The sequence below is a fragment of the Clarias gariepinus genome, chromosome 20 (assembly GCF_024256425.1).
Source record: "Clarias gariepinus isolate MV-2021 ecotype Netherlands chromosome 20, CGAR_prim_01v2, whole genome shotgun sequence".
NCBI classification, from domain to species: Eukaryota; Metazoa; Chordata; class Actinopteri; order Siluriformes; family Clariidae; genus Clarias; species Clarias gariepinus.
In genome coordinates this window covers 18,017,215-18,035,239 of record NC_071119.1, presented here as the reverse complement: position 1 = coordinate 18,035,239, position 18,025 = coordinate 18,017,215, and the positions used below count along the sequence as shown (strand labels likewise).

The 18,025-nt window shown below is 36.7% G+C and overlaps 1 protein-coding gene across 1 annotated transcript; it reads left to right on the top strand.

The window, feature by feature from the left end:
* Positions 1-1,010: 1,010 nt before the first annotated feature.
* si:cabz01101003.1 (ubiquitin carboxyl-terminal hydrolase CYLD) lies at positions 1,011-17,373 on the top strand. The gene is made up of 16 exons (XM_053480051.1): positions 1,011-1,082; positions 2,836-3,037; positions 3,134-3,409; positions 3,583-3,972; positions 4,866-4,971; positions 5,071-5,570; positions 5,848-6,013; positions 7,062-7,203; positions 7,614-7,733; positions 9,470-9,561; positions 9,676-9,739; positions 9,858-10,077; positions 12,263-12,371; positions 12,550-12,668; positions 12,772-12,979; positions 15,312-17,373. The coding sequence occupies exons 2-16, from the start codon at positions 2,855-2,857 to the stop codon at positions 15,494-15,496; spliced, it is 2,880 nt and encodes a 959-aa protein (XP_053336026.1). The 5' UTR covers positions 1,011-1,082; positions 2,836-2,854; the 3' UTR covers positions 15,497-17,373.
* Positions 17,374-18,025: the final 652 nt, after the last annotated feature.

The window sequence follows — 18,025 nt, the reverse complement described above, 5'->3', positions numbered from 1 at the left end:
AAAGTCTTTTAGTTTTTTTTTATTTTATTCAAATTTTAAAAAACATCCCAATTCTTTTTCGAAATTTGTGTTGTATATTAGGTGTTCAGTGTGCTCAGAATCTGTATCGACACCCTGGGCGATGGTCCCAATCTATGATAGTTTGACGGGAGTTATTATGCATTGTTATGCTATTACCATAAACATTAATCAAATTAATCATCATGATCATGGCATAACACACCCACTATCTCCCTGCTCCTTAATTCCCTGAAAGTTTCTGGTAATCATCTGGTGTGTGTGTGTGTGTGTGTGTGTGTGTATCCATGACGCATGACGCCTTGTTTGAGCTAAAGTACCATCCAGGACTCGTTTTTCCAGTGATTGAGCCCAGGCCAGGAAAAACGCCTTACTGAAGATGAATATCTAAATGAACACAAACTTAATTTTTTGTTTGTTTGTTTGTCTCACAGTTAACACTACACTGTGGCTGTGATGACCCCTCTATGGGAGCAGTCCAACAACAACAACAACAACAGGTTTTCATAATGAAATATAGCTATATCATACCAGTTACAATTACAGAAAATCAGTGTTTACATGTTATATAACTACAGTACAAGTGCTTTGATTTACTTAGTCTTCTTGATTTATTGAAATTAGTCCTTTTCTTTGTGAAGAAGAATTTCATTTTCAACTATTCCTGGCATAATAACATTAAAACCTATTAATTCACCTGTACGCCCATGTATTAAACCAATAATAATTAATAATGAACTAAACTATTACAAATTATAATCATTACACACAAATAGGTCAGGGTTTTTTTCTTGCTTGCTTTCTTTGTTTTTAACATGAGCATCACTTTTATTTAGCGGATGTATTTAATTATACTTCCCTCACAATAACGCAACAGCGGAATTTCCCCCAAGCCCACTTCTCTCGCCCTGCCCCATCTTTTTCCTGATTGGCTGGCAAAACTTATCTCGCTGCTGATTGGTTGCTCTCTGCTGTCAATCATTTCGTTTCCTGTTTTCGTTTTTATTTTTTTTCCCCTTTTGCCTTGAAGTAACAAAGTTTGACTCGCGGTGATGTCGATATCGGTAAGTTACTCTGTAAACTGTTAAGGTAATGAATGTAATGGCTCGTAGTTTCACTACCTCTGTTGTTACTGTGATACGGACTTTAGGTTACGTTTTATCTGTCCTAAAACATTAAAAGTTAGCAGGGCTGCTAAATGAAGCGCGAGACAGCATCAAGCTGCGCTCGTGCGTATTGAAAAATCAAAGGCATTGTATTAATGTTCAGTAAGCAACAGTCTATATGAGTCCCTCTATGAATTAATGGCCATATCCATTAATTTTAATTATTTTAATAAATAGTTGTACATATATATATATATATATATATATATATATATATATATATATTCTGTATATATAAACATTATGACCATTTGCCTAATATTGACTCTGTCCCCTTTTTTACACCATAACAGTGACAGCATTAACCTTTCTTTTAATCCAATCTACATTAGTGCTTCTATTAGATCGAACTACACGGGCCAGCCTTCGCTCCCCATGTGCATAAGTGAGCCTCGGCCGCCCATGACCCTGTCACTGGTTTTCCTTCTTTGCACCACTTTTGGTCTGTCCTGACCACTGCAGACCAAGACTATCCCACAAGAGCTGCAGATTTGGACTCGCTCTGATCTAGTCCTCTAGACGTCACAATTTGGCCCTTGTCGAAATCAAACAAATCCTTACTTTTTTTTTTGTTGCTTCCAACACATCTTCAGAAAAAAGGTTTCGCTTGCTGCCTAATGTATCCCATGGCTGTGATAAATTGAGGAAAATATTAATGCTGGCTCCAATAGAAAGGTCATACCTGTTTTGGTAGCCAAAGATAGACCTACTCAATATTAGGCGGGTGCTTGTAATGTTATGACTGATCACTCTGTATGTGTTTTTTGTGTGTGTGTATATTTAATAGGTGGTATTAAAAAGTTTTTACAGTGTTTTCAAGAAAGTACTCAATTTATCTACGTTTACACACTATTATGTTCAAAATAGTCCCAATGAATAGCAATACAGCGTTCAACACTTCTGGATCCTTCTGCGATTCATGCAGCAATAGTGTCAAGTGACCTTTGAACTTATTCTTCATCTTCGAGGAAAGATGAGGGCAAAGTCCACAAAATTTTCACATTTATTCTTTGTTTTAACCTGCTGTGCATGATGAAATAGCAGACATGACTTTTGGCACAAAAGTTTTTAAAGTGCCCCCTGTGTGCAGCCTTGGGCTGCCATCTGTTAGCATGAAACTTTTCGATACCACCTATACACACTAGACTGACAAAAGTATTCACTCACTCATCCAAATTATTGAATTCATGGTGTTCCGGTCACTTCTTTGGTTGTGGGTGTATAAAATCAAGCACCTAGTCATGCAGACCGCTCCTACAAACATTTGTGAGAGAATGGGCCACTCTCATCCTACTGTAATAGGATGCCACTTGTGCAACAAGTCCAGTCATGAAATTTCATCGCTACTAGATATTACACAGTCAACATTTGGTGGTATTGTAACAAAGTTGAACGATTGGGAATAACCACAACTCAGCCACAAAGTGGTAGCCCACATAAAATTACAGAGCGGGCTCAGCTGATGCTAAAACGCATAGTGCACAGAAGTGCAAACTTTCTGCAGAGTCAATAGCTACAGATCTCCAAACTTCACGTGACCTTCAGACTAGCTCAAGAGCAGCTGCAACCAAGCCTTACATTACCAAGTACAATGCAGAGCATTGGAGGCAGTGGTGTAAATCTGTTCTAACATTTCTGTACTTCTTTTCAGTGAGTAAGACGTTTAGATCATGTCTGCTGTCACGCAACATAACAGAAGGCGACGCACCCTCAAAATGTTCATACTGATGTCCGACCACAAAGTTCAAGACCACTTGGATGGTACCATCCGGCTGCAGAGGGGGAATCTGTGCCAGGAGCAGGAGGGAGGAGGAGGAGAACGTGCCGGAAGGGGGGATTTTTTATGGGTAAAGGTAAGGGGATGCTAAATACTACCTTTTAACTTTCACAGAACCTAAACGCATTACTGAACAAAAAATTTTTTTTCTCTGTTTCCCGAATCTTTACAGGTTATAGACAACGGCTCTATGGTGAAGCTCGATAAGAACTTATTAAGTGAAATAACTGCCGATCAGGCTGGTTTGCTGGAGCCCATCACTGACCTTGAGTTGCGCTTTAAACTGCTCTCCAAACCTCACCGGCTTGCCAAATTGTCCACTTTGCCCCTGGGGTCACCTGTCGTTGTGCGATGTGGCCAGTCAGGAGACCTGGCTGATGCTGAGCTCCGTTACCGCGGACCATTGATGCGAGGAAGCGGCGCAGTATATTTTGGGGTCCAACTAAAAGTAAATGTCTTAACTTTTCCAGCAGATGGCGGATGAGTTTAGTTTTTTTTTTTTTTGACATAGTTAGTTGAACTTGTTCCATCACTTGACATTGTAGTATTTTTAAAGCAATTCTAAGAGTAAATGATTGAAGATTGAAATTTCTCTCGTTTTTTTCTTTCTCCCTCTACCAGGGATCAGCAGCAGGCAGGGGCAGCAGTAACGGAAGCTACAAAGGCCACCAGCTTTTCACATGCCCAGAACAGTGCGCCCTTTTTCTCTCAGTCAGCGATATCACACCACATCGATCCACTCGAGGCAGCAATTTAGGGGATAATGATCCTCAACAAACTGAAATAAACAGACCAAACCAGAACAACCAGAGTTCTAGTCACAATCCAAATGCAGTTAACGTCTTAGCACGTACGGCGGAATCGGTGCCAGCAAATACCTGCTCATCTCCGCTCCAAGTGGGACAGAGGGTTTACTTCACCCTGGACAAGGTGCCTCAATGGGGCACTGTGCAGTACTGCGGGTACCTTCCTGGGCGTCAGTCGTCTGGACTGTTTGTGGGAGTTTTGCTGGTGTGTGAAAGCTGAGTATCATTTCTAAATAGGTGTATGCTTTATTCTAATAATGTTAATATGAAAATTATATTGGTATGATGACAATAATGTATTTAATCGATTCCTACACTAATCTGGAAAAGAAAGCACACCCAAACAAAGTTCTTTGTTTTTATCTATAATGACAATATTGCTTTATTGTTGCCAGCTTATGTAAACAAACTAATAACTTCAGTAAACACAATAGATTTTAATATCAAGTCTGTCATTTTTCCCCCAAAGTAAAAAAAAAAAAAAAAAAAAAAAAAACATCTGGGAAAAACACCCATGTATAAAATATATTTTATCCAGTCATGTATAAAATATATTAAGAGTTATCTGCTTTACAACCTTCAACTTTTGGTTATTTAGGTGTCTAAAAACATCATCATCATCTGATTATAGTGGGTCTCAGTATTGGGCAAATACAAAATCAGACTTTAATTTTTTGTTTACTGTGCCATTATTTATTTAGCAAAAATAAAGGCAAAAAAATAAAAATAAATCCAGTGTAACCCCTCCATGATTTAATAGCTTGTAACACAAAGTGATCTTTTTCTAAGCCTTTTCTAGAACAGAACAAAGTGTTTTGTTTGCTTTTTTTCTTAAACCACCGGACGTTAATGAGACAAAAGCCACAGCGAGTCAAATTACAGAGAAATCCAAAAGTGCTCGGTCATGAAGAGTTTCCTGTAGGGGGAAAAAACATACAGTACTGACTGTTATGCAGCACTGAAAACTTAACCACCAAAAAGAAAAAAAAATGGTATTATCAGTTCATACCAGCTAGTGCTTTTGCTGTTCTAAGTATTGCTTTTTTTTGTGTGTGTGTGTGTGTGTGTGTGTGTGTGTGTGTGTGTGTTTCTGTTTAGGACAATCCAGTAGGAACCTGGAATGGTTACTATAAAAGCTACAAGCTGTGCTCTATTCCTTCTCCTGAATTCGGCCATCTTATTCCCATCTCCAAAGTAGCTGCAGGTAATACTGAGTTCAAACACAATGCTTCAACGTGCATTCATCCATTTTTCAAAGCTTGTAATGATAGAAATTCATAACGGAAATGTTTTTCTTTTATAGAAACAAGAACAGAGCGTCCATCTCCTGAAATCCCTCCGCTTCCTTCCTCCAAAAATGCCCTTCAGCCTTCCTCTCCCACTCACAGCAAACACCTTACACAGACTACAATACCCACAAACCCCAGCCACGGCCCTAGACCGCTGATAGAGCCTTCCATGCTCGCCATGGCTAAATCTGCTTTACAACCTCCGACTTCTTCAACAGTTACAAAAGTCATTTTAAAACCTCCTCCTGTCCCGATCGTCAAATCCGCCCTTAGACCACCTCCCGTTCCACCTAATAAGCCACAAGCCCAGCCCCTTTCACCAACCACTGACCAGTTACACACTTCAAATGGATTTCACGATCCACCCTCTCCACTGATTCCAGAGAAACCAGAGGCTAGAGCGTGGTTAGAGGTCGGCTCCATGGTCGAGGTTAATGACCCACCTCTTTATGGAGTCATTCGGTGGATTGGATTCATCAGCAGTATTTCAGAACCAGTGGCTGGCATCGAACTGGTACAACTTTGGATTGTGTATTTGAAGCATGATACTGTGTGTGGGCAAAATGGCATAAATATCGTCATGATATTGGAAGGCATTTTTACAATACATAAATGAATAAATAGGTTTGTTTATAAAATGACATCGAACTGGTACTGTTCTTTTTTTAGCACTTTTACATAAAATGCCTTTTAAAAGATTCAGGAACAATGCTTGTTTGCAGTCATCATTACTATGGATTTCTCCCATAGGAGAAAATTAATCAAAAATTATTATTTATTTTTTTTCCCAGGACCAGGAGTTGACTGCTGCCACTGACGGAAGTTACCTCGGCGAGCGTCATTTCCGTTGCCCCGCTAACAAGGGTCTGTTTATCAAACTGCGTAACTGTAAGCGAGACTCCAGATTTCCTATCCCTGAAGCACAGATCGATCAGGTGGAGCGCTGCAATTCAATCGGTGAGTTTTAAACATTTTGCCAAAAGTTTGTGGACACCTGGCTATCACAAACATACAGGATGTGATTTATTTTTTTTTTCTTTGAACTCAGCATTCCAGATTTAGTCCCTGCCTTGCTTTTGTAATAACTACCAATCTTCTTGGGATGTTTTAACCCAGAGCGGCTCTAGTGCTTCCGACTTTGTGCCACCAGTATGAAGAAGCTTTCACTTACTGTATGTGTTGTGGTCAGGTGGCCAGAAACATTTGACTGTACTCAGGCCCGCCTACTTTTAGTCTACTACAAAAAAATGTCTGCAATGGACTATGAGTGTGTAGAGTTTCTGTGCAGTAACTTTAGACGTGTGTACAATCACAAAGATTGATTTTACTAAATTAAAACAAAGCTACTACTATAAAAAAAAAGGTCTTGAGAAAAAAAATACATAATCCTTTCGGTTTGACTCATAAATCATTTACATTTACATTCATAGCATTTGACACATGCCCTCTCACAACACACTTTGTATTCATCAGTACATACCATGCAAACCTTTACCTTCTGCAATGTTTGGAAGCCCAGTATCTTCTAATGAGGTGTGCATTGTCAAAAGGTGCTACCATATACTGTAGCAATCTAATGGCATTGCAAGTAAATGTGAAAAATAGTTTGTTTGTTTTTTCAGTCTTAGAAACTTGCACTACTCAGAGTCAAAACAAATCATTGTACACTGTATGCAAGAATCGTTTAAGTAGGCAGGTCTGCATATAGGTGTTTATTATAATAACTGAGATAGAAATTGCAGGTTTGATATTTAATAATGTTGAATACCAAATTAACATTAAAAACAATAACAAATTAAAAAAGCAAAATAACAAAACTGAGAAAGCACTATATATAAAAAAGTAAAATAGGTCTTGTGCACACGGGATCAGGGACAACAACAGATTCTGGCTAGATTGTAGACATGTATACAAAAGTTTTTTTAACAAACTAAATACGATTTTTTTTTTTCAATACAGTCCCACAATTTTTTTTTTACTTTTTGTGCTCATATATGTATTTCAGCCTTTGCAGAATGGGGCAGTAAGCGTGTAGAGGAGAATACACCACCACTGTTGGGTCAAGAGGCTCGGCATTTGTATGAAGGCTTTAAGAAAGGCATTCAGGGCCATCTCAACTCCTGCTACCTGGATGCATCACTCTTCAGGTGGGGGTCCCCTCTAAACTAAACAAAGTCTGGTGTAGGGTTGTTTTTTTTAAGCAGTTCATTTCAGCCTCATGTTGGTGCAGCAGTTACACAAAAATTATGTTTAGAAGGTGATGCTAAGAAATGTTCTTCCGATTTAAACTGGGTTATGGTTTTTAAAAACCGAGCTCAGGTAAATGGCATATTATATTTGTACTGTACAGGCCTGCCTTTTTTTATTATTATTATTATTTTATAATTTTTATAACAAGCTATTAAGATCCGCTGATTAAAAATAATTCTTTATATATTTATATCTGAGCTACGACTACATTTAACACTTTCTTGTGTTTGTGATGCATTATGCTATTTATTGAGTGACTTTTGTATAGATTGTAGGTGAATAATTTCTCTCACTTTGCTTCCCTCAGTCTGTTCTCATGCTGCAGTTCAGTCGACTGGGTTTTGTTTTGGCCCTGCAACGAAGATGGCCACCGAAGCAAAGATGCTCAGGAGCTACTGCGCTGTGAAATTGTCAATCCTTTGCGCAGGTTTGCATGAATGCGTGATAATAATAATTTTAAAAAAGAGATTTACTTTGGGCTAAGTTCACACTGCAAGGGAATAGATTTTCTGTAATTTAATAAATAAGATTAGGAATATTATATCTAAGGAAAATTAATACACGTATAATCTCTGTGAGCCAAAATAAGGTCATAGAAGCAAGGGTCATTAAAAATGTCAGCAATCAGCAACAATCAAAAATACAATGAATTAAATTGGTTTAGCTTTACATTATATAAAAAACCCATGTAGACAGATCTGTGTTGCCAAGGTGATAAAGTTTGCATATATTCTAGTCTTGAAATCCAGATATTATATATAGTATTATAATACACTAAGTAAAACACTCATTGGAGAGTGCTTTCTGCCATTTCTGCATAAATGAGCTTGCAGATACCCCATGTCATAATCATTAACAGGGATGAGAAACCTCATATCTCATACCTCAAACTCAGAGAGTACCGTCAATTTAACCCTTTTGGCTCCCAGCAGCAGATGGGTACGAATTCTAGCTTAAACAATAGAAGGAACACTTTTCTACGGTGGCCAAGAAGTGCAAAAAAAATAACAAAACCGAAAACAATAACAAATTAAAAAAACAAAATAACGAAATAAAAACAAAGTAACAAATTCGAAAACAAAATAACAAATTCAAAAACCAAATAATAAATTCAAAAACTAAATAACAACACCAAAAATAAAACAACAAAACTGAAAACAATATAACAAATCAGAAAACACAACGTCATATTCAGATGCAAAATACCAAATGAGAAAACACAATTCAGTAAAACCGGAAAAGGTAGGTATAGAATATAGGTAGGTAGGTATATTGCAAATGAAATTCTTACCACTGATTGGATGAGACATCTCTCACTCAATTGTCCAATCAGCGGTAAGAATCAACATGCCCATGTGTGGTTTGCGAATAAAACTTTTGTTGCTGATCTTTAGTAGCAGATGTCCTGACCAATCAGCGGTAAGGATGTAATTCGCAAACCACATCTACCTTTTTTGGCTTGTTGATTCTTACCGCTAATTGGACAAGACATCTGTCACTCAAAATATACAGGAAGTACTGCAGCCACACGGACATTTAGATGGATATTTTGGGTGTTTTAGGGTTATACAGCACTTTGGTCAACTAAGTTGTGTTAAATGTGCGTTAAAAATTATTCTGACTTCACTTGATAGTACTGCTTGTACGTCTTGAGTGACAGATGTCAGCGATAAGAATTTAATTTGCAAACTATACCTACCCATTCCGGTTAGAGTGAATTGTTGTTGTGTTTTCTCATTAGTTTTTTTGTTTTCAGGATATGTCATTGTGTTTTGTGATATGTTATATTGTATTTGGTTTTGTTATTTTGTTTTTGGTTTTGTTGTTTTGTTTTTGGTTTTGTTATTTTGTTAACCTTCTCCTCCAAAGCCTTAACTTCACTTCCAAGTTGTTAAAACATGCCTGCTCTCAATCTATGTTGTCATTATCATAGTGTTGACTTTAATATTAAGAATGATGGCAGATGTGAATCATAGTGTGATGGTCTTTTTGTGAAAGCAGATGTCCGGATATTTAACTGTTCTAGAAACTTCATCGGAATTATTACCTTAAAAGAGTAAAAACTGTGTTCGCTTCCATCAGCTTTATTACATATGACATCTGATGAGTACTTGTTTCTGTTAAGTGCTTTAGCTCTTATAATAATGTTGTGTACACACTCAGGTTTGGATACGTGTGTGCCAGTAAGACTATGGCGTTGCGGAAGCTTCTGGAAGCTGAGACCACAGACACAGGCTTTACGAATGAAGAGAAAGGTAGAGTTAACCTACACACAGAAAGCACAAAGAAAGAAAACGTAGCCACAGTCTTTATTTCCCATGACAAGTCTGACAGGATTCTTTGTGCATCTGTGTGTTTGTGTGTTTCAGATCCTGAAGAATTCCTCAACAAGCTTTTCCAGCTCCTCCGGGTGGAACCACTTCTTAAGATTAGGTAAAAGCACTTCATCTCTTTTACCCTTCATCTCATGGTTGTAAGATTTTACTCTCTTCGTTTGATCATCATCATCATCATTATCATTATCATCTTATTGCTTCATTTTCCACGTCAGATCTTCAAGCCAGGAGCCGCAGGAATGCCACATTTATCAGCTTTTCCCTCCCACGCTCCCCTGTCCGTCCTCGCCTATCCGTTCTCCGCTCTCACCCTCTTTCTCTCCCTCTTTCTCCCCAATCCCTCTGTCCTCACAGTCAGTCGGACTCATGAGGGTTGCCAGTGTCCAGACACTGCTGGAATCGTCCTTCATGCATTCTGGACTTAAATTTACAGAGGTAAAAGGCAACACTATCTCACATTGATTTATCTCACAGCCTTTCATTTTTCGTACAAATCTTAAAGCAGACTTGTCTGTTATTTTGTCTGTGACATAACGCTACATAAAAAAAGCACAGACTGTAAATGAACAAAGCAATATCTTTCCTATTCTGGTAACACCTTTGACATCAAAAGAGCAATGTAAATCTTTGTTTTTCTTTGTTTTGCTCAAAAACTGCACATTACTACAGACAAAAATTTTTAGATATCTGACAAATTTAACTGACTAAATAAAGTGGCTTTGGAGGAAGTTTTTTTATAAAGACCTTTCAAAAAGGAGGTGGACCGACAGCAAGATCAGCAACAGCTGTTGTAATTTCTATATATTAATTAGCAAATAACCCTAATAAAAACTCGTTTATTAGGGTTATTTGCAAATTCCCACCATCTAGCACACGACACCTACCAAGAAAGAAGGATCAAGGCTAGCTCACATTACTGCAGTTTTAATAAAACCCCGTTAACAACCCTGTGAACTCCCTAGGCTTCTTAGATCTGACTGGTCCTAAAACTGGATTAGAATGAGTGGGTTGCATGAGGAAGGAAATCTGTGCCAAGTTAAAAATGTGGACCGGATGGTCCGCTGTTTTCTCTTAAAGAGAGCAACAACTTCTTTCATTTTACTTGTTCTCTAGTTAGTACAAGCATATAACTATCAGTTACTGTTTAATATGTTTTCAGATGAATAACTACATAATATACTGAGCTTAATTAATATTTACTAATATCTTTGGTTACGTAATTATATAATACCTTGGATTTATTTACTTATTATAGTCCATGTTAAATGCCTTTTCGTAACCAGGGTTGAAAATTTTATATTGATTTTGTAACGTAAAACATTACAAGTTTTAATGTGTAACGAGTATCATCTGGACCTTTATGAAATTAAGCAACGTCAATATCAGAAGTAGTTAAATATTGTTTTTGGCGACATAACTTATATTTCAGTATATATATACAGTACTGTGCAAAAGTCTTAGGCACTATTTTATATGCTGTACCAATTTTGTTATATATATATATATATATATATATATATATATATATATATATATATGTGTGTTTATTTCATGTCTGCATAATTATGTACAACATCATTCAGTATTTCCATATATAACTTAAAAATTAACTAATTAAAAACTATTACAGGAAAATATATGCATGCAAGCTGTTTTGTTATAAAACTACACAAATCTGAGTCTAAAACTCCTGATTTTAAGCAATGAGTTTTCACTCCAAATATTGACTGTTTATTATATTAATCTTTATTGCTTTTTATAGAAGTTTCTTTTATGCAGAATTATTTTTAAAAGCATCTTTTGCTTATGCCATATTTTTGTATGTGCCCAATACTTTTGCACAGTACTATAAGTAAAACAGCTGTTAGGTTTTACTGAGCTGGAGAATATGAGTTCTTCTGAAACTTTGTCACACTCGCGCCATATTTTTCTGCAAATCCCAGGAGCGCACATTAGTTTTTTTTGTTTTCATCTGAAAACTGGTCTGTATTGTACCATATATTTTTTATATTATATATATATATATATATATATATATATATATATATATATATATATATATATATATTAAATATTCTTATGTAATGTTATTTATTTATTAATTTTTAATTTAGATATGGAAATACTGAAATATTTTGTACATAATTATGCAGACATGATAAACATATATAACAAAGTTGGTACAGCATATAATATGGTGCCGAAGACTTTTGCCCAGTACTGTATATCATTTTTTAATTCCATTTCTTTATATTCTTTAAGTTTTATAGTTATTCTGTTTATTAATATCTTAGTTTAAATATCGTGATGCATTGTATAATTCCACGAGGGCCGTTCAAGTCAAACCGGTCCAGCGTTTTAGACATTAAGAGGCGGTCTGTTTATGATGATCTTTGAAAACTTCCTACCTTGATGGTATCCAAGCACTAATTAAACACTGGGATAAGTGCATTAGGATTATATAGAGAGAAATCTTACTCTGATAACTATGTCATGTCATTCTGCATCATCAAAAATTTCCGGTTTGACTTGAACACTGCTTGTAAAAATGTCCCCCTATTCTAAATCTGTTCTCAGAGCATGTTCTGAATTATGTATATGTCTCTGTTTTGATAATCAGGCTCCATCGTGTCTTCCCCTGCTCATGCCACGCTTTGGTAAAGAGTTCAAGATGTTTGATGCCATTCTGCCGTCCCTCACACTCGACATCACCGACCTTCTGGACGAGAGTGAGAATGTGTTATATGTGATCTAACGTTATATTAAAACTCATTATTTTGTGTTATATTACTATATATTATCGCTCTATCCTTTTATTTTGTTATATATCGTGTATAATACATTACTGTGTCATACTCTAGTGTTGTATGAATACGTTTTAACCAAATCGTCTCCTCTTGGCTCTAGCACTTCGACAGTGTAGTATCTGTCAGTCGGTGGCAGAGTGGGAGTGTTCTCAGTGTTATGAGGATCTGGACATCACACCTGGCCAGTTAAAACAGTACTGCAACACCTGCAATGCACAAGTACAATGCGGCATATATGCTTTAAAATTCACACTTCCTTACATCACATTTCCTACCTGTCCTTGAAGCCAGCAAACGTGTTAAATGCATTTCTCCGTGTCAGGTTCATGCTCACAAGAAGCGCCAGACGCACAAACCAGTCAAGGTCAGAATGCCGAAGGGTACGTGGGAGGGTCCGGTTCATGGAGCTCGCCAGCAGTTGACGCTCTTTGCCGTGACATGTATCGAGACCAGTCACTACGTGAGCTTCGTCAAGCACGGACCCCAGCTCACCGACTGGCTCTTCTTCGACAGCATGGCTGATAGAGAGGGTAAGAAGGTACACCAGTGATAAAGTAAAGAATGTTTTGTCTGTTTTAAAGGCATAGTTAGGGGTTACTTCTCACATTTCCACTGAAAATCAGTATAAAGTTCTTCTGATCGATCGACTTTTACTTTTACCTCAGCATAAAAAAGTTTATTTTTTCTCACTGGAAAAACTTTGTGATCATTACAAGCGCTGTCACCAGGATCTCTTTCTCATAAACATTATATAAATATCTCTTACAGAAACTTTATCTTATTAACAGGTACATGCTTTTCGTTGTTTATTTTTTTTTTTTTATCTTTTGTGTGTAAATATTTAATACTGAATCACAAATCTAACTAAAGCTAAAAAAAATCAACTGGATTTACAGTTTTTAGTTTTGGAAGCATTTATTTTCTTCTACGTACTTGTGTGTGCATTTTGATAAAAGCCAGGCACGCAAATTACTACGCTTTTCCTGACAGTTGATTTGCTTATTGTGAAACGTACAAAACTCCAGAAGAGTTCGAATGCACAGACAGCTGTGAGCCAGAAACGATCGATCGGGTTAAAGCCTGAAAAACAGAAGTGGATTTTTTTTTTCTTCTTCTTCTTTTTTTTAAATACCCCAAATATTTGTTAAAGGTGAAGCCTGAAAAACAGAAGTGAAAATAATTTTAACTCACTCTCATGGTACAAAAATATTCAGGGCAGTTCCAGCGTTCTTGACATGACATTTGGACCCAAATATACAAACAAATCCCTAAAATCTACATCGTCATTTACATCCTGAAAACTATTCAGCTTTTATTAGCGTTGTGGATGTGACATCTAAAGATGACAACTGCAGAAACGTTCACACTTGTACCTATTGATTTCAACAATCACAAAATGTGTAGATTTTAAAATATTTGTCATTTCTGGTGTTAATTTTTTTTAGATAAGCTGGTGTTGTGGACGAGATGTGTCTGCTACAAACTATATAAAGTACACTTTTAATAATAAAATATATCATGAAACATTCAAAATAGTAATTATAAAAAAAATAATAATTAAGACATTATAAAATCAGAAATTGTTGCTGACAAGTTTTTCTCATTCGTTGTGGTTTTTGATGCTCAGTGTTGGACTTTACTGTTTATTTTACAAGGGTTCACGCTCACTGTGTCAGTAAAAGTTTATTCCGTATCAGCAGATGTGGTATTTTTAGTGTACAAGCATGATTCAGTGGGAACCCTATAAATTACATCTCCTTTTTTTCCTTCAACGTGAGACTGACCCTTATATGGAATTGCCCTTCAATTTATATACTCAGCATTTGTTCACAGCTTATTGGCCCATCCTTTGTTTAGACAAGGGGTGTTCAAGTCAAACGCGCAGAATAACAGAACACAGTTATAAGAGTAAAAACTCCTTTGTTGTTTGGACTGTGTGCTTCACGTCTAAGACGCTGGGCTCTCAGGAACACATTTATTGTGCAAACGTGGAAATGGCTTAAAACGAGGTCAGGGCTGTACGGAAGAGAAAAAAAAACTCCTGTAACATGCAAGTTGTGTTCGTGAATGATTGTGTGTACGGTTCCTCCAGACAGATGCGTCTCTTCCACAAACTGACCCCAAGTTATCCGTCGATTTTCAAGGATCAGGAGTTTCACTCGCTTAATGTTTACAGGAACAACTGCAGCGGGTTCTGAGCCACAATTCAAATGATTTACTGCAACTCGGCGCCGTACTGAGCTCGAAGTTTTCTGTAAATGTCCATCGGTTTTACTCGTTCATTATACCAAAGTCCCGCTTTGATTTAAACGCCTCTCATACCACAATGAGTGCCAATAATATATGTAAATCTACTGGATTTTGCAAAATGCTGTCAGTGGTGTTCTTTGTCAACATCATAGTGAATTAGCATGAGGATGTGTTCTTGATAGAGGTACTGTAAATATGATAAAAATCTAATAATCGACTTAAACTCAACAGTATTTCGAATATATATAAGACTGCAAAAATCTATACAGGTTATATTTATGTGTAAACTTAGTAGTAGAGTATAATCTTTTCTTACAGGTTTTTTATGTATATTAAATCTCTTGTGTGAACATTTATGAATGTGTTCATGTCCAGATCGCTTCATAAAGCATAGTTAAGCCTTAGATTATGTGGAGTCTCTGTGAAATAAACAACCACTAAAATCAGACCTGCTGTTATGGAAAACTAATCAACACCTTCTGACCAGTTAGAGCTGGGAATACAGAAGCGTTGTTGTAAAATACATTTAAAACTAGTTCCTAGTTCACAAAAGACACTTTAAAGACTGTACAGCTGATCTGTTTGTTTCGTTTTTCCCGTTGCTTTTCACAGGAGGCGAAAACGGATTCAACGTGCCACAGGTGAGGGCGTGTCCCGAGGTGGGACGCTACCTGAGCCTGTCGGAGGTCGAGCTTAGCCGCTTGGACTCCACCTTCCTGAAAGAGCCAGTGAGACGATTACTCTGCGATGCCTACATGTGTCTTTATCACTGTCCTGAACTCAGCCTGTATAAGTGAAGTGAGAGAGAGCTAGCAGTGAAGCTATAGTCCTGACGCACCAGCTACGAAACTTCAGTTACGCGTGAATCTTCTTTCGGTGTGTCACATGACCGAAAAAGGACGAACTGATCGAAGGGGTAGAAACAGTAGAGACTGACAGTGGAAGGATTTCGAACACTACAAGTCCTGCAAATTGCGACTAATGCTGTCTGTTTTTTCACCCCCATCCATTAATACAGTGCTGTAAAAAAGTATTTTCCCCCTGCCTAAAAGATTTTTTTTTCTGTCTTAAATGCTTTAATGGTTGGGGTCATGAAACAAATTTTAATATTACACAATAATAGGCTGAGTAATTACAAAATGCAGTGGTTATTCGATGAAACGATAAACGCTATCTAAACCTACCTTCTGGATTCTTTTGAAGACGAGTCCTGGATGAGTCATTGTTGTGCTTTTGGAGTAATTTTGTTAGACCGCCTATTAATGGGGAGGTTCACCACTGTTTAAAGTTTTTTCCATTTCTGGCTCAAATCGTGATTCACTGGAATCCTAAAGCCTTAGAAATGGCTTTGTAACCCTTTCCAGACTGATACATGTCAATTACTTTGTTTCACATCTATTCTTGAATTTATTTGGATCATGTTGCTTTTGGGATTTTTTAGCACTTCAGACATGTTCCATTTAAGTGATTTCTTTAATCAACAGATCTGGCGGTAATCAGGCCTGGGTGTGGCAAGTAAAATTAAATAGCTTTCCAAAAATCACAGTTAGTTGATGATTTAGCAGGTACTTTTTCACATAGAGTAAGAGAGGTTTGGACAGCTGTTCTGCCTCAATAAATGAAATCATCATTTAAAAGCTGCATTTTGTATTTACTCAGGTAATTTTTGTTTAATATTAAAATCTGTTTGATGATCTGAATTATTTAAGTGTGACTAATATATTTTAAAAAATGTTAAACATTGTCAAAGCACTGTATATAAGAAACTTTTTACTGCCAGTGTATGTTTAAAGTCTCCCTGTTCGTCAGTTCACATCTGTCTGATCAGGACATGTGTGTTTTATTACACTGCTTCTGTCAGCATTCAGACTGGCTCACATTCCACTTTTTTCAGTCATATTGAAATCTGTACCAGATCTGGAAATAATGTAACTGACACTCAGACGTCTTCCCTGAAAGTGTTGTACATATTTTATTTGGAAAGAGAATACTGATGTATATAGCATATAACTGATGGGCATAAAATCTACAGTCCTTTTCAAACATGTCTCTTGTTTTCCTTTAGACAGGTTTAAAAACAGTAGCATTATTATCCATTAACTTTACAATGACAATAAGATAGATCAGTGAATAATTTTACACCTATTGTTTGCCTGAAAAGTAATTAAGGCGTGTAAAGCATATTCAAGGTTATGCACCTTAAGATGCAGATGTGGACGCAGAAGGTTTTTTTTATATACTTTATGCATTTAAACTTTTCTTAATTTATAATTGGTATATATTATACCAATACATATGCAGCTTCTGGTGTTTTTTGTGTAAATTAGATTTTTTTTATATAATTTTCTTTTTTTTTAATGAGCAAAGTTAAACTGATAAACCCAACTGGCATTTTGTATGATGCATGAGATGCAGGGTTATGTGTGTCAAATATAAGTACGTTTTAAATGTTCGTTTCCTTGCAAAAGTATTCACTCTGCTTGAACTTTTACACATTTTTCATGTTACAACCACAAATGTATTTTATTGGGATTGTATGTAATTCATCAACACAAAGTGGCACATAATTGTGAAGTGAAATGAAAATAATAAATGGTTTTTAGACTTTTTTTTTACAAAGAAAAATCTAAAAAGTATGGCATGTATTTGTATTCAGCCCCATTTACTCTGATACCCCTAAATAAAATCCAGTAGAACTGATTGCCGTTAATAGAGTCCACATGTGTATAATCTCAGTATAAATACAGATGTTCTGTGAAGCCCTCAGAGGTTTGTTAGAGAACTTTAGTTAACAAACAACATAAAAACTGTTGACTTTTTCTTTTTGGCAAAATGTTGTAAACAACAAATCTTTACTGAGAAATAATGTAAATCCTTTAAAAACACACAAAATGCTCCTATTTTAGGTCAACCGGTGAGATTTTATGTTTGCAATTTTTCCATAGTCTAAGGGTGTGTGTAAACAAGAAAGAACCACAAGGTGGCGATATAATCAACGCTTTCTGAAAAATAAACCCAAGAAGAAGGGATCAGCGTTCTCGTGTTGTTTCAGCCCTATACCGCCCCTAGCGGCGATGCTCAGGCTGCAGTTCGCGTTTGCGCACTTAATAACGCAACGACGCGCGTAACCGCTTAGCGCAGATCAAGTATGTGCATGTGCAGGATATGTGTCAATATTTCTTACACTAGAAGCACTTACGTCTTACTATGGAGTGGTACTGCAGTTTTTCCTTCTGTGCACTAGGAGGCGATATAACTACCAGTAATTCAATTTCTACGCAATAGAGGCGTCATTAAAGCCCTGGTGGGTTGCCAGACTTGGTTTT

Bases quoted from the DNA above. Each gene is read 5' to 3' on its own strand.
- si:cabz01101003.1 (XM_053480051.1), top strand. From the start codon at position 2,855: ATGTCTGCTGTCACGCAACATAACAGAAGGCGACGCACCCTCAAAATG. The intron at 7,204-7,613 runs GTGGGGGTCCCC...TGCTTCCCTCAG, and splicing joins CTGGATGCATCACTCTTCAG to TCTGTTCTCATGCTGCAGTT. The intron at 12,980-15,311 runs GTAAGAAGGTAC...TGCTTTTCACAG, and splicing joins CAGCATGGCTGATAGAGAGG to GAGGCGAAAACGGATTCAAC.